Source organism: Propithecus coquereli, unplaced genomic scaffold (assembly GCF_000956105.1).
Source record: "Propithecus coquereli isolate 6110/MARCELLA unplaced genomic scaffold, Pcoq_1.0 Scaffold56, whole genome shotgun sequence".
Taxonomy (NCBI): Eukaryota; Metazoa; Chordata; class Mammalia; order Primates; family Indriidae; genus Propithecus; species Propithecus coquereli.
In genome coordinates, this window is record NW_012151507.1 from 7038865 (window position 1) to 7053073 (window position 14209).

At 37.9% G+C, this 14209-nt stretch overlaps 1 protein-coding gene across 1 annotated transcript in view; it reads right to left on the minus strand.

The window, feature by feature from the left end:
- RC3H1 (ring finger and CCCH-type domains 1) overlaps positions 1-12521 on the minus strand; it is an 81768-nt gene extending 69247 nt beyond the window's left edge. The window contains exon 1 of the mRNA XM_012657724.1: positions 12408-12521. Within this exon, the coding sequence (XP_012513178.1) occupies positions 12408-12521 (114 nt within the window). The remainder of the gene's footprint in view (positions 1-12407) is intronic.
- Between the last annotated feature and the right edge of the window lie 1688 nt (positions 12522-14209).

The following is a 14209-nucleotide window of genomic DNA, read 5'->3' on the forward strand; positions in this document are numbered from 1 at the left end:
CCCGCCTTGGCCTCCCAGGGTGCTGAGATTACAAGAGTGAGCCACCGCGCCCAGCCTTATTCTATTTTTATATCAAGTCATTTGGAACAGGAATACAAATTGTAAAAGGAGATATTTTGCTGATTCCCAAGTAGTTGCTACTGTTAGAGAACCTACTGATTTGTTGCTACTATATCAGAATGAATTCAATTACTGGAGTCCAGCTTTTCAAAAAAAAAATATATATATATACACACACACACACACACATCTCGGAATTAAATATAAGACACTTCCTCTAAAATATGTAATGATGATCTTTAGGGATTAAATTCAAAATCAGGTTTGTGTAGTGTGTGTGTCACAGGGAAGACAGAATAAAAGGTTGAGATAAATCTAACTGCTATGGAATGCACAATAAACAGATAAATCTACTAATATTACACTTAATTCTCTGGCAAAAATAGGGACCCCAGGTTTCTTATCCTAAAAAATTATTAACAGTTTGTTCCCCTCTTCTCCTAACCCTGAACATTCTCTCCATTTCTCTAATTTTAAAGTTGAAGAAATTGAAACACAAATGTTAGATAATATGCTGGTCACAGGGTAACTAAACTTATCTTCATTTTTGAACTGTTAATTCCTTCTGTAATCTTTCTTTGATGATACCACTAGCCAACATAACAATGCATACATATATCTGGTAATCATCCCAGATTCCATCTTCTTCTAGTGCCATTAAAAAAAATTATCACTTGCATCTATATTTTCCTTTCCATCTCTACTTCCTTGATTGAGGCCCTTATTCATTCATTCGAAAACTACTTACTGAGCATCTATTATATGCTAGAGAGTGTCCTGGGAACTGAGCATATACTACCACCCTCGGTGAAATAAAGTCCCTGCCCTAATAGAGAATAGAGTCTCACACGGATCACACAGCAAACTTATAACTGATCTCTGCCTCTAGCTTTGTTCTTGCCTTCCTCCACCCTCCTCACAGCTGCCAGTCACTGGCCAACATTCAATTCTATGACAAACAACTCAATTTTAAAAAAGGACAATAGACTTGAAAAGATATTTCACAAAAGATATCCAAATGGCCAATAAGCATATGATATGATCATTGAGGAATTATTACTCATGAGAGAAGACCCTTAAAGTTTTATCTTAAAACTCTGAGTACAATGAATTAATTAATGTGTGCCAATCATTAGGGGAATAGATACTACTACTTCAACATTAAACAACGCTTTTGTAAGAATATTATCTGTACCGGACTTTGTGACGTTTCAAGTTACTGTTATACACATTTAAAGAGATTTAAGCATATTATTTTCTATTCTAAGGATTTTCTTATTTCAAAAACCATCGAATTTTATTTTACAGTGGTAGAAAGAATTGGAAGAATCTTTTGTACCCTTATGAGCAGATTTTCATCAACTGCAGATCTAAGTAATGAAACAATATTTCTGAAAAAATTGCCTCAGATAATGAGAACTCACAACTCAATTTTTTTTTAAATGCTATATGGAGAGCCTTACATTTATTTTTTAAAGTTTTTAATAAAGTTAATGAGTGGCCAGATTCAAGCAAAGAGTGACAGTTTTAATCAAAACAGTACAAAAACTGCCATCAATGGGGTAATTAATGTAAAAAGTGACATATAAAATATGGGTTTTTAAAAGTAGTAATTATAGGGAAAGCATTACAAAATGAAGCCTAAAATCCAGGGTTTTTTTTTTTTTTAAAAAAAGTACAGTACTTAAATATGGAAGACTACTACTCTTAAACAGAATGCCTCCACATAAAAAGACTTTTGAGGAAGTGTAACCAGTATACAGAGAAGGTCCAATCAAGACCATACATAGGATGGCTACTTTTTAGCCAAAGACTGAGCACAGAGGTACAGCTTACCTCAATTAGAAAAGCAAAAGAGACATACGACGCCTTCCATTTTTCAAGCTGTAAAAACTTTAACATGATGAGTTTAGGAAGACACAAATTCTTGGGGCAACTGATTTGGGTTTTACAGATCAAAGCGTAGTTTGAATAGACTCCAAAGGTAAATTGGAGCCAACAGAGAATATTAGATGCCAATAATGTTTAGTTGAATTCTATTTACCTTTATCAACCAATTAGTATCAGCACTGGACATTAATTTTTGTTATCAAAAATGGGTCATACACAGAGGAAAAAATACTCTTTCATCATAACTCAATTATAGAGAGAAATCAGGTAAATAAACAGGATAAATTTTCTCATTTTAGATTCTGAGCAAGGAATAAGAATAATGAATAATACATTTATTAAATCTGTAGCTGTAGCTTCTATAGATTTGATTTATAAAGATATTATTTTAAATTATATAGTACATAATCAAGCAGTCTCCAATCACCTCTCCAAAAGTGATTGTAACTTACAAAAAAGCCCCAGCTAGTGGTGATTCCAACCAAGAGAGAACCAGAATAAGGAGGAGATCTCAATTCTAATCCTAACTGCCATTTATTGGCTCTGAGATCCACACACCTTTGCTAAATGCTAAATATTCAAAAGTTTTAAAGGAAAATAAGAATGAAAAAATATGACTCTAGATTTCAGGAACAAAGGAGAACAGAGTAAAAATGAGGCTGTAATGGGAAACCTAGGAAACCACACTATAAATGGACAGCGTCTGGAAAGGCTGGTTCTTTGGGAGGAGTAAAGGATTTTAAATTATGCACAATTTAGGGCTGCTGATAGCAGAAGCAATAAAACAGGATAAAGCATTGAAAATGTAGGCTTGAGGACAAACTGAGACCATGTAAACAGGAAAGTTCTCTGTAAGAGTGAATACAGAACAATAAATGGAGGACTGAACCTTGGGGGAATAGTTTATATAAGTGCTTTCCAGTAGGGTAGCCACTAGCCATGCGTGGCTATTAAGCCCTTGAAATGTGCTGGTGAAACCAAGGAACATTCAAAATTTAAATTTATCCGTACGATGGAGGATTATTCAGTGGTAAAAAGAAATAAGCTATCAAGCTATGAGAAGACACGAAGGAACCTAAACACATATTGCTAAGTGAAAGAAGCCAGTCTGAAAGGGCTACATACTTATAATTCCAGCCACATGACATTCAGGAAAAGACAAAAACTATGGAGAATGTAAAAAGATCAGTGGTAGCTAGGGGTTTAGAGGGGAGGGAGAGGGCATAAGTGGAACACAGGATATTTTCAGGGCAGTGAAACCATTCTGCATGATTCCATAATAGTGGATGTACAACATTTACATTTGACAAAACCCATAAACTATACAACACAGAGTGAACCCTAATGTAAACTACGGACTTCAGTTTATTTATGAACTGTTAAAAGAGAAACTTGAGACATTAAATTCAACAGCATTTAATTAAACGAGAAGGATTTGCAAATTGCCAAGCTCCCACCCCCACTCCCACCCGAATAGGTTCAAAGCAACTCTGGCACTGCTGCATGGTCGGAGTGGACGTATGGACAGAAAAAGGAAAGTGACGGGCGGAAATTGGAAGTGAGGTACAGAAACAGCTGAGATGGTTATCTGAACACAGTTTGAACAGTTGGCTGCCTTTGATTGGCTGAAACCTATTCTTAGACCAAGAATAGGTATAAGCATAAGTTATAGACTGCTTATACATAGTAAACTATAACCTAACTAAATGTTATTATAAGAATAGGTTACAGTCTGTTTACACACCTAGTTAGGTTATAGTTTACTATGTACTGAGAAACACGTAGGCCAAACTTAAAATATGTAAATATGTAAGGAGGCAGCTTTAGGCTAAATTTAACACAACACTGGTTCATCAATTATAAAAAATGCATCACACTAATGCAAGATGTTAACAGAGAAAACTATGGGGGAGAGCGTAGATGGGAACTCTGTACTTCTGTGCAATTTTCTATAAATCCAAAACTGCTCTAAAAAAGTAAAGTCTATTTAAAAACTTAAATTTAAATAGCCACATGTAGTTAGTGGCTGGTCTTGAACAGCACAGGCCCATATAAACAAGAGATTGATGTGGGAAGAAAATGAGAATGGTAATATTAAGAACTACTTCATTTCTGACCACCACTCCCAAAAGTGTACACAGTCAATCCTATACAAAGTTTTACATGTAGCTTGTATATTAACATTTTACAGCACAACTTTTTCAAAAATTCTAGAAATTATTTTTGTTAAACAAAATTTAAAAACAAAAATAACATTAAAGATGTCAGGTACTACATTAAATACACATATCATTTAAATTTCCAAACTTTTAGAGAAAGGCATTACCATTTGTTTTTAGAGATGAGGAATTATAAAGTTTAAGTCATAAAAGAAAGAACCTAGATATATCTGACTCCAAAGTCCATGTTCTAATATACTCTGCTCTTCTGTATATATTTTTATGATTCTCAAAATTACAAACATAACTGAACTTTCCCACAATGAATTTTTCATCAGGAACAACAGGCTATATATAGCACAATAATATAGTTAACGATATAGTCAGAGTCTAATGAGGTGACTGTAACTGTTACCCCTGTTTTAAATGGCCCCAGGCTAATGTGCTTTTTTCTGCTATCCCCCTTGCTGTCCACCCTACCTATATGACTCTACTCCCATCTTTTTTCCCTTTTGTTTTAATTAATCTTGTGACAGATTATCTATTCCCACATCTAATTTGCATCTCCTAATCTGCTGTGGGATAGAAAATAGGTAATCAAACTTCTTAGAATTATGTACAAAGCAAGAGAGCTTCTAAACCAATGCCTTAATGCAGATGATTTAGTTCATTAATTTTGTGACTTTTTTTAAGAGACAGGGTTTCACTCTGTTGCCCAGGCTGGGCTCAAGCAATCCTCTCCTACCTCAGCCTCCCGAGAAGCTGGGACTACAGGCAGATGCCACCATGCCCAGCTAGTTTTTTTCATTTTTAGTTTTTATAGAGATTGGAATGAGATGGAGGGGGGTGGGGGAGGTGTCTCTCTCATTGCCCCAGCTGGTCTCGCACTCCTGGCCTTTTAAGTAATCCTCCTGCCTTGGCCTCCCGAAGTGCTGAGACTACAGGTGTGAGCCATCATGCCCAGCCAATTTTGTGATAATTAAAGGCCTTTTTGCCTACTTCTTAATCTAAAGTGGGACATGCATAGATGAAATATTATTCTATAATAAAGCTAAGAATTTAATGATTCTGTTTCATTTACAAGTTTTCCACTGAACCACAGTTCCATACATTATCTCCAAACATCATCTCATTTAAAGATGCTATTTTTATAACTTAAATTTATTAATTTAGTACATTAACTTTCCACTAAATGTTACCATCATAAATTAATGAGGCATACATAAAAACACAGAAATATAATTATTAGGTTATTAAGTATGAAATGTCCAATTTCCTTAAGTACTAAGTTTGACAGTTGATATCTCTGACGTTTCACTTTGACACTTGTTTTATTTTTATTGTGAAGGTGCATACTCATTCTTTCAAACGCATGGTCTGGCCTGTGATTATCCTTCAAATTTTTTTTAGAGAAATTTTTGTGAAACCATGGATACCATAGATAAGTCAAAAAATTCCTGTTATTTTCAAATATGAGTTCCGTCGTGGAACCAAAGCTGTACAGATAGCTTGAAATATCAATGAAGTGTTTCGGAAGGATGTGGCGAATGAACACACAGTACAGCAGTGGCTTGAGAAGTTCCATTCTGGTGATTTTAATCTTGAAAATGAGCTATGTGGGCGACCTGAGACCAAGGTGGATAATGATGAGCTGAAAGCTATAGTAGAAGTGAATCCAACTCAATCTACATGTGAATTAGCAGCGAGGTCTGAGGTTACTATTCCAACAACACTGGACCATTTGAAATCAGCAAATCGGCAAGGTAAAGAAGCTAGATAGATGGGTCGTGCATGAATTAAATAAGCGTCAGAAGAGAAATCCCCTTGAAGGTCCAAGGTGCCTTTCTTTGCTGTCACGACATAAAGGCGAACGATTTCTACACCATATTATTATGTGTGATGAAAAATGGACTGGCAATCGCAAGCATTCGGCACAATGGTTGGATAAAGATGAAATGCTGAAACACAATTCAAAACCAAGTATTCATTAAAAAAAAAAAAAAAGCTAATGGTGTCTGTTTGGTGGTCCAGCTCTGGTATTATCCATTACGGCTTCATGAAACCTGGTCAATAAATTACAGCAGAAGTCTACTGCAACCAATTGGACAAAATGATGAGGATGCTTGTGATTAAACAGCCAAGATTGGTCAACAGAGACAGGCCAATCCTCTTGCGAGACGTTTGACCACATGTTGCACAAATAATGCTGCTCAAACTAGAGGCTGGACTTGGAAACTCTGTCATCCATTGTATTCACCAGACCTTGTACCAGCTGACTACCACTTCTTCCAAGCTTTGGACCACTTTCTTGCAGAGAAAAATATTCAATCCTCAACAAGCTTTGGAAAACGCCTTTCGTGATTTCATCCCCACTTGCTCTTCAGGCTTCTTCACTGTTGGCATAAACAAGCTACCATAAAGATGGCAAAATTGTGTTGATAGTTTAGGTGCATACTTTAATTTTACTGCTTCTTGTTCACAAAATAATAAAGTAAACTTTTGATTCAAAGTTGGACATTTCATATTTAATGACCTAATAGTTACAAAAAGTTGATATTTTCCTGGAAAAAGTCATTATTTAAGAAAAGCAGAAATTTTACTGCACTGAGCTCTAAATATTCTTATATAGTTCTTTCTCTTAACACTTTTTAAGTTGTTCTTATAACTAAATTATAATTATGTGTATTAATTATTGTCCCTAAAAAGGGGAGATTAGTATCAAAATTTGTATTATTGTTCCCCACTTAGATCTCCTGTAACTCCATTACAAATCTTTACTAATACTATGAAATGTCTTTCACTTCTCATTATAAATTTTAAGACTTCAATTTAATTAGGTGAAGTACCATTTTGAATTTGATATGAGTATTTCCAAAGCCCAAAATCGAAATTTCAATTCTAAATTTATAAAAGTCCAACTTTATTACTCTTTATTCCAGAAAGGAAAAAAAAAGCTAATTTTTTTCTCCCTCAGTCAACCAATTAAAACAATCCATAAAAGCTACAAATCAATTACCTCTATAACAGTGTCCATGTTTTTGGAGGGGATTAGGTATAGGGTCAAGATCAAGGTTTCTAACATTTATTCAATAAGAGATTAAAGGCAGACTGTTAGGCAAATCATAACTCTATTCTCAAAGATTAGCGGAATAGTCATAAAGTTAGATTCATAGAGATTAAAGAGTTTCAATCTAATTTTAAAAATGATTTCCCAATATAACCTCAAATAAGTCCTTTGTTAATATTCCAGGTTTCTTCTCTACGTTAAGAAAAACTAAAAGGTAAACACTTCTAGATAAGAGACCAAATAAGTATTAGTTGCTCACATTTGCATATAACATTAAAATTTAGTTAGTTCGCACAACCCAAGAAACAAAAATAGAAATGAGTCTTAGAGTTTAAGTAAAACTCCTTCAGAGTCATCAACACTAAACTATAAATTGCTGCGACTGTCAACTTTTCTTCCGTAAAGAGTCCCTGGCAGCATGCCTACTGTACTTAGAGAAGCATGCAAAGAATGAGGTGGTTTTGATTCCTAACAATCACATCCCAAAGTTTTTTCTGCGATTTCAATTGTACATAGTACTCTTTCTCAATCTTGACTCAAAATATTACAGTTTCATTTAAATCCACAAAAACAGAAAACAGAATGGTGGCTGCCAGGGATTAGGGGAGGGGAGAATGGGGAGTATAGTGTTTCCCTTTGGGGTGATGAAAATGTTTTGCAATTAGACTGAGGTGGTGGTTGTACAACACTGTGGATGTGCTAAATGCCACTACACTGTGGTTAATTTTGTTATATGAATCTCACCTCAATTAAAAAAAAATTTATGTTAATATGTAGATAAAACCAACCCTTTTAAAACTCCTCCCTTCCTTGAAAAACACTGCTACCATGTTCAAATGCTATTTAGATCTTGGAGTTTTTTTAAGATAAAATGCAATTATAAAGTAAAGTATTACCATATATACACAGTAGTAATGTAGGGGTATACTGATATCAGTTTAAAACATTGCTAAAAAACTTGATAAATGTCAAAAGAATACTGCTCTGACATACATTTGTAAATAATCTCATAGAAAAATATAAAAGAGTCTTAAAACATTTTTATTCCTCTATGACAGAAAGTAATTTCAGTCAGCTTAAAACTACGAATGTAAGGTGATTTCAAATCTGGGGAAAATTCTTTCCCCAAATCTCAATCAGTTATACATTATGAACTGATAAGAAGTGTCTAACCTAATATTATAAAAAAAACTAGAAAATATTATGTAAGAAGTAAACAGGCCCAAGTCTGACTAACAATGAGTAGAAATAAATATATTAAATTAACTGTCGTAGGGATGCAGGGCAATATTACTCGAGATTGATAAAACTTCACACTTGAAAATAGAAGGGATATATCAAGAAATTTTGAAGCAGAAAGAATTCCTTTGTATAAATGCCTGACAAAATTAATCTTGTATCATAACCTCCAAATCCAGCCTAGGTTTCAGGATTAAACAAAAGCAAAGGAGATCTTAAAGACGGTCTTAGGGAACATGCTGATTTTGAAACCCATGACTGCTCTGGTGTAGGCCAATCTGAGAATTTAAGTCCCTCTGAATCCAATCCTGAAGAATACCTGAACCCCTCAGCGTAGACAGAGCCAAAGCTAAACCAGGTCAGAATATCCTGCCAAGGAACATCCTGATCCGAGGTGTTCACCAAACAGAGATCATTTATCAGTTTATTCTTTACTTTGTCGGATGCCAAGCACTTTAAAGATATATATAAGAGTAGAATGATTAGACCCCATCAAACTCCCATTTCACATCCTAAGATCTGGACATGAAAAATATTGCAGAATTCTAAATTATCTATGGCTTAAAAAAAAAAAATTATAAATGAAGAATTTCACATATTAGTTGACCCAACTTCAACATCACTGAATGTTATTAAAGTTATTTTTAATTTTCATAAAGTATTTCAAAGGCACAATTTAGTAACTGCATATATAACTAAAGGTATGAAACAATTATAGCAATATCACAAATCTGTCCTATGTAAACGTATGAGTTTCTATATTTTATAGCATTCAGATCTGCTAAGAACAAAAATAAGTGTTTCTTTTGTGATTCACATGAATAAATACTTCCTCGGTCTTACAAGTAAATATTTGGCAAGACACAAACAATAATAAGAAGAAGAAGAAAGGCAAGTATAGTATTACAAAATATTGTTCTCAGTCAAAAAAAGGAATCTGTCAACATAGAAGATGCTTTGAAGTTTAACTGTGACACATATGTAGCAGTAGTAAAGCATCTAATTTGTGTCACAAGACCTGGGTTTGGTAAGCTCTTTTACCTATTAATTATGTGACCTTTTTGCTAGTTACTTAGCTTCTCCTAGCCTCAGATTCTTCATATGTAAAATGAGGACAACACTTCCAATATTACAGCATAACTAGAAGAATTAAATGAAATAAAGTTTTTATTCATTTAACAAATATGCTCTGAAGAACTGTAGTTTTTTTATTATTATGTACAAGATTCCTCTTTCTAATATGTTCAAATCAAGAGATTATCCTACTTCAGATTTTTATCCTAAAAAATTTAAACATATATTAACTTTTTTTTTTTTTTCTTTTCTGAGACAGAGTCTCACTCGGTTGCCCAGGGTAGAGTGCCGTGGCATCAACCTAGCTCACAGCAACCTCAAACTCCTGACCTCCAGAGATCCTCCCACCTCGGCCTCCCAGAGTGCTAGGATTACAGGCATGAGCCACCATGCCCGGCCTTTAATATTACCTTTTAATATTACCAAGAAAATAACAAACCTAATTCTAATTCTTAAGCTATGGTTCCAAAACTTCTTAGAAGGAAATTTTTAAACATCACTTGAGAAAATCTGAACTAAAATAATCAGAATAAGCAGATATTGAAGATATGACAATTGGGATCACATTTCAAAAGTTTTGACACAAAATAAATAAAAACAATTCTCTAAGAGATCTTTAAATATTAAACAGAAATAGGGACCCAGACTTAGCTCATAAATTATTGGGTCAATATCCAATTTCAAATACAAAACCTTACCACTTAAAAATCTTTGTTTTCAGGAAAATGATGTTAAATATGAGGGAAATTAGTCTGACCTGAGTTTTTTTCACAACAAAGTACACTAACCACTTAAAATTTATAACTTATAAATTACTACAATTATTCTAATAGGTTTAGGGCCACAGATAAATTTAAGTATCATTATAATACAGACTTTACTTGGACTCTGTACTGACCAAAACTCAGCATGGAAAGAAAAAAATCACAGATTTGAGCACTTTAAAAAAAAAGGTGTCCTTTCTGAAACACTTATTTCAAAATTCACAACAGGAGGAGCCACGTGAAAGTTGTTCTTTCTCTACCATTCGAAAGATCAAAACATCCACAACATTATTGATGCCAGGCATAAAATGAAAGTCATTATTGATATTCAACCACTATGCTTCAAATCCTAAACATGATAGTTCAACCTCCATGTTTATTCAATTGCTAGTCTATTTTGCCATCAATTCTTGTGGAAAAACTAGGAACTAGACTAGTGATGCTCATTAAACTTCATATAACCTGAAAATACTTTTAATTACAATAGACTTGGACCAATTCTAATTAGAAATTTATCCTAAAAATGGGTGAAAGATATTAACTGGCATCAATCTTCTCTCCACAGGTCAATCTTCCTTAAGAACACGAACTAAAGCCCTCAGATGGGCCTTGCAAATGAATATGAAACAGTGAAAAGCAACGTCCTTGGATGCACCCAAGCAATTTTAATACACATTTCTGCATACCTAGGTAGAAACTGGAATAGAAATAACTTGGATCTTTTCTTTTTGCCTCACTTGTAAATGAATGTAGTAGATGCCTTGAAAAATTAAGTTTAGGAGAAACAGTAGTTAACTTTAAGTTTCAGACACCACTACCCTATGCATAAGAAAATAAAATCGAAGAGCAGTCTCTCATTAAGCCTAAACGTTCAAAACAGAACTACGGTTGTTTCTAGTTTTTTGAAAATTATTTTTGAATGTTTTGAAATCTTATAAAATATGCTTTAGAAATCAAATTTTAAACTCAGAGGAAAGGCTGGCCTTGAATAACTATAGGACAAATCACTGAAAGGCAAAACTAGAACACAAGACAGGACACACGAAGTTCTACAGCTGGTGATGAACCATCTGTCTCCTGAAGAAGTGCCTCATTAGGTGCACTTTATGTTAATGTTGCTTCTTATACTGCACATTAATAATTCAAAACGGCTCGTTTTAAGAAAAGTTCTATTCAAATATTACAGTTTGTCTCCGCCTTGCCAGTAAGTGCCTTTGTTTCCAGTTTCATGGACTATTCTGGGATGTCAAGAGTTACATTATTACTGCTCCAGAAGAGCCCTTGTTTCAATTCACTATCACCTGGGACTTGATAACTGGGCATAACCGATGTTCAGAGAGAACTGATGCTTAGACATGTTTAGAGAGGAACATCCCTTACCATTCCAACCCTCATCGATAAACACTTTTTGTGTATTTTTTGTTGTTGTGGCACTTGAGTTTTCTTAAAAAGAAAGACACCTGCACACACAATTTTCCCATCGCCACCAGGGAGAAAGAAGACTATCAGGCTTGATCTCCGGGCGCTCCGGGGCAACAGGCACCGGGAAAGCCAGCTGGCCGAGGAAGGGGAGCGCTGAGGGGGTGGGGGGAGGAGCAGCCCCGAGGTGCCGGGAGGCAGAGACCGCGCCTGTTTACAGACGCCGTCGCCCTCCCCCAACCCCGCAGACAGGGGGTCCAAAAAGCACTTCCTGTGCGCACTCTCCGCCCGTCCCAGGCCCTAGGAGTAACACAGGAGCCCGGCAGCCTCTGGGCCCCCTCCCTCTCGCCCAAGCCTTCCTCGCCCTCCCCTCGTCCGGGCGGCGTCCGTACCTCCCCCCGGCCTACCTACCCCGGCAGGCCTCGCCGGCGGCGCGCAGAGGCCTGAGGCCTAGAGGACGCTGGCCACTGACAAGCCCGCAGGCCGCCGGCGGGGCCCCTGCGGGTCTGGGCCCGGCCGGGCTGCCGCTGCCGCCAGGAGCAGAGGGCGGGCGAAGACAGCCCCTTTCCAGCCGCGGCCGCCTATTGTTCCCGGCCGTGGCCCGCGGCCGCCCCGCTCCCCACGCCGCCGCCCGCCGCCCGCTCACCGCGCTGGTCCGAGCAGCAGCTCCTCTCAGCTCCGAGTCCCCGCGGCCGTCGACACTGCCACGGCAGCCGCCGCTGCCGCCGCTGCCACCGTCGACTCTGACTCTGTCCCAGGCCGCCGGGCCACGGCTGCCGCGGCCACCTCCAGCGCCGCCTCCGGCTTCCCACCTGCTGCTGCTGAGGCTGCTCCTGCAGCAGGGGCCATCTTGTTGGTCTGCCTCCTCTTCCTCCTCCTTGTCCTCCGCCGCCCAGTTGCTCGTTGTCCTCGTCCCCTTCCTCTTCCTCGGGCTCCGGCCCGCCCCGGAGACTGGGGCGGAGATGAGGACGAGGCTCCTCCTTGGGAGGCGGGGCAAGTGGAGGGCGGGGCGGGGTGGGCGCGGGAGGAGATCTCTGAGTCAGCCGGCACCAACGCCCGCGAGAGGCCGGCGACGCTCGCCGCCTCGACCCGAAGCGCAGACACGCCCTGAGCCGAGGAACTGGTCCGTCCGTCCTGCGCTCCCCGCCAGCGGCTGTGGGCCCAGCGCACAAGTGGCCAGACGGCAAGGGTGAACTGGAAAATTTCTGTTGTCTCAATCAAATCCCACGCTGCCCCTTTGGCTTTCTCAGCTCTTGTCCCTCAACTCTTGTTTCTCTTTGACATCTTCCCCCGCACCCCATTTGTTTATTCTTCCATATTATCCAGGTTCTCGACCTCACCAGCTTTGTCCTTGTCACCCCTCTCGCACAGTCCCAAAAGAGTTCAGCCTCCCAAGACGGTGAAACAGCCCAAGAGCCCGGACACTCCCTACTCCAAAACCTCTCCCCAGGCCTATGTGAACAGGAAGAGCTATCTGGGAAGGACAGCAGATGATCAGCCCATAGAAGAGCCGCTGGCTCTAGAATCTAACCTTGTAGCTCTTTAAAGTTTCTTGTCCCTTGTGGAAAAGATGCTGTTTTGTTTTTGGGGAATGAGAGACCCCTTCAAGACATCTCGGTTTAGCTAAACTCTTGCTTTTGAGAAGGGGGAGAAATGGAATTCTTTTAATACCATTCAGTACTAATTTCAAAATAAATTGTCTAGAATACAGGAGAGTCCCCAAATTAACAGCCATTTAATACTTACCACTCTGCACTGTCACCTTTTTTGTTTCAAATCTTGGCCAAGAGAGCAGAGGTTTTGTTTTTCTTCTGTCCTTTTTTCACTGTATTCATCACCAATATCAAGAAAAATATTTCTGCCTTTACCTTGATAGATTGGAATCACTGTAACAGTATTTTTATATTATGTGTAAAACATAATCACACACCTTCCTAAACTCAGCAGAAGAGTGCTTTTTAGTTGTTAACACCTTCCTGCTACTGAGATTTCAGCTTATTTTTAGAAGACCCATTGATGTCTTTCTACTGATTGGAATTTGCTGTCTTTGAAGTGGGCTAAATCTGTAACCTTTTCTTTAACCTACTAAATTGTAACCCCAGTCCTACAAGGAGTAAATTTCTATGTGGTGGGGGTGGGGGGCATTAGGTTAGCACATGCTAACCTAAAAGCTATCTCTTGGATAGCCTTTCCCTACTTAAACCAGGCCTCTGTTCCCTGCTAAGAAAAACAGATTAATCTTTTCCTACTGCTTTTCCTCCTCCTCCCTTCTTCTCACTCCTAGGGAACCTTCCACAACAGAAGGTTTTAGCGGCTGTTGCTAGGCAAACATGCCAACTTCCCTGTTTAGGTGAAGCAAGTAACTCAACCTCCATTACAAGCAACCCATAATGTAATTTCTTTGAATTATTAATAGTTGTACCTCAGTTGGTAAAACCCCTTAAAGTTCCCTTATAAAATATAATACTATTTAAGTTAAATTTATTTTTATTTCATCAATATTTCAATTAAAAATAAGTTAAAAATGAAGAGGCTTC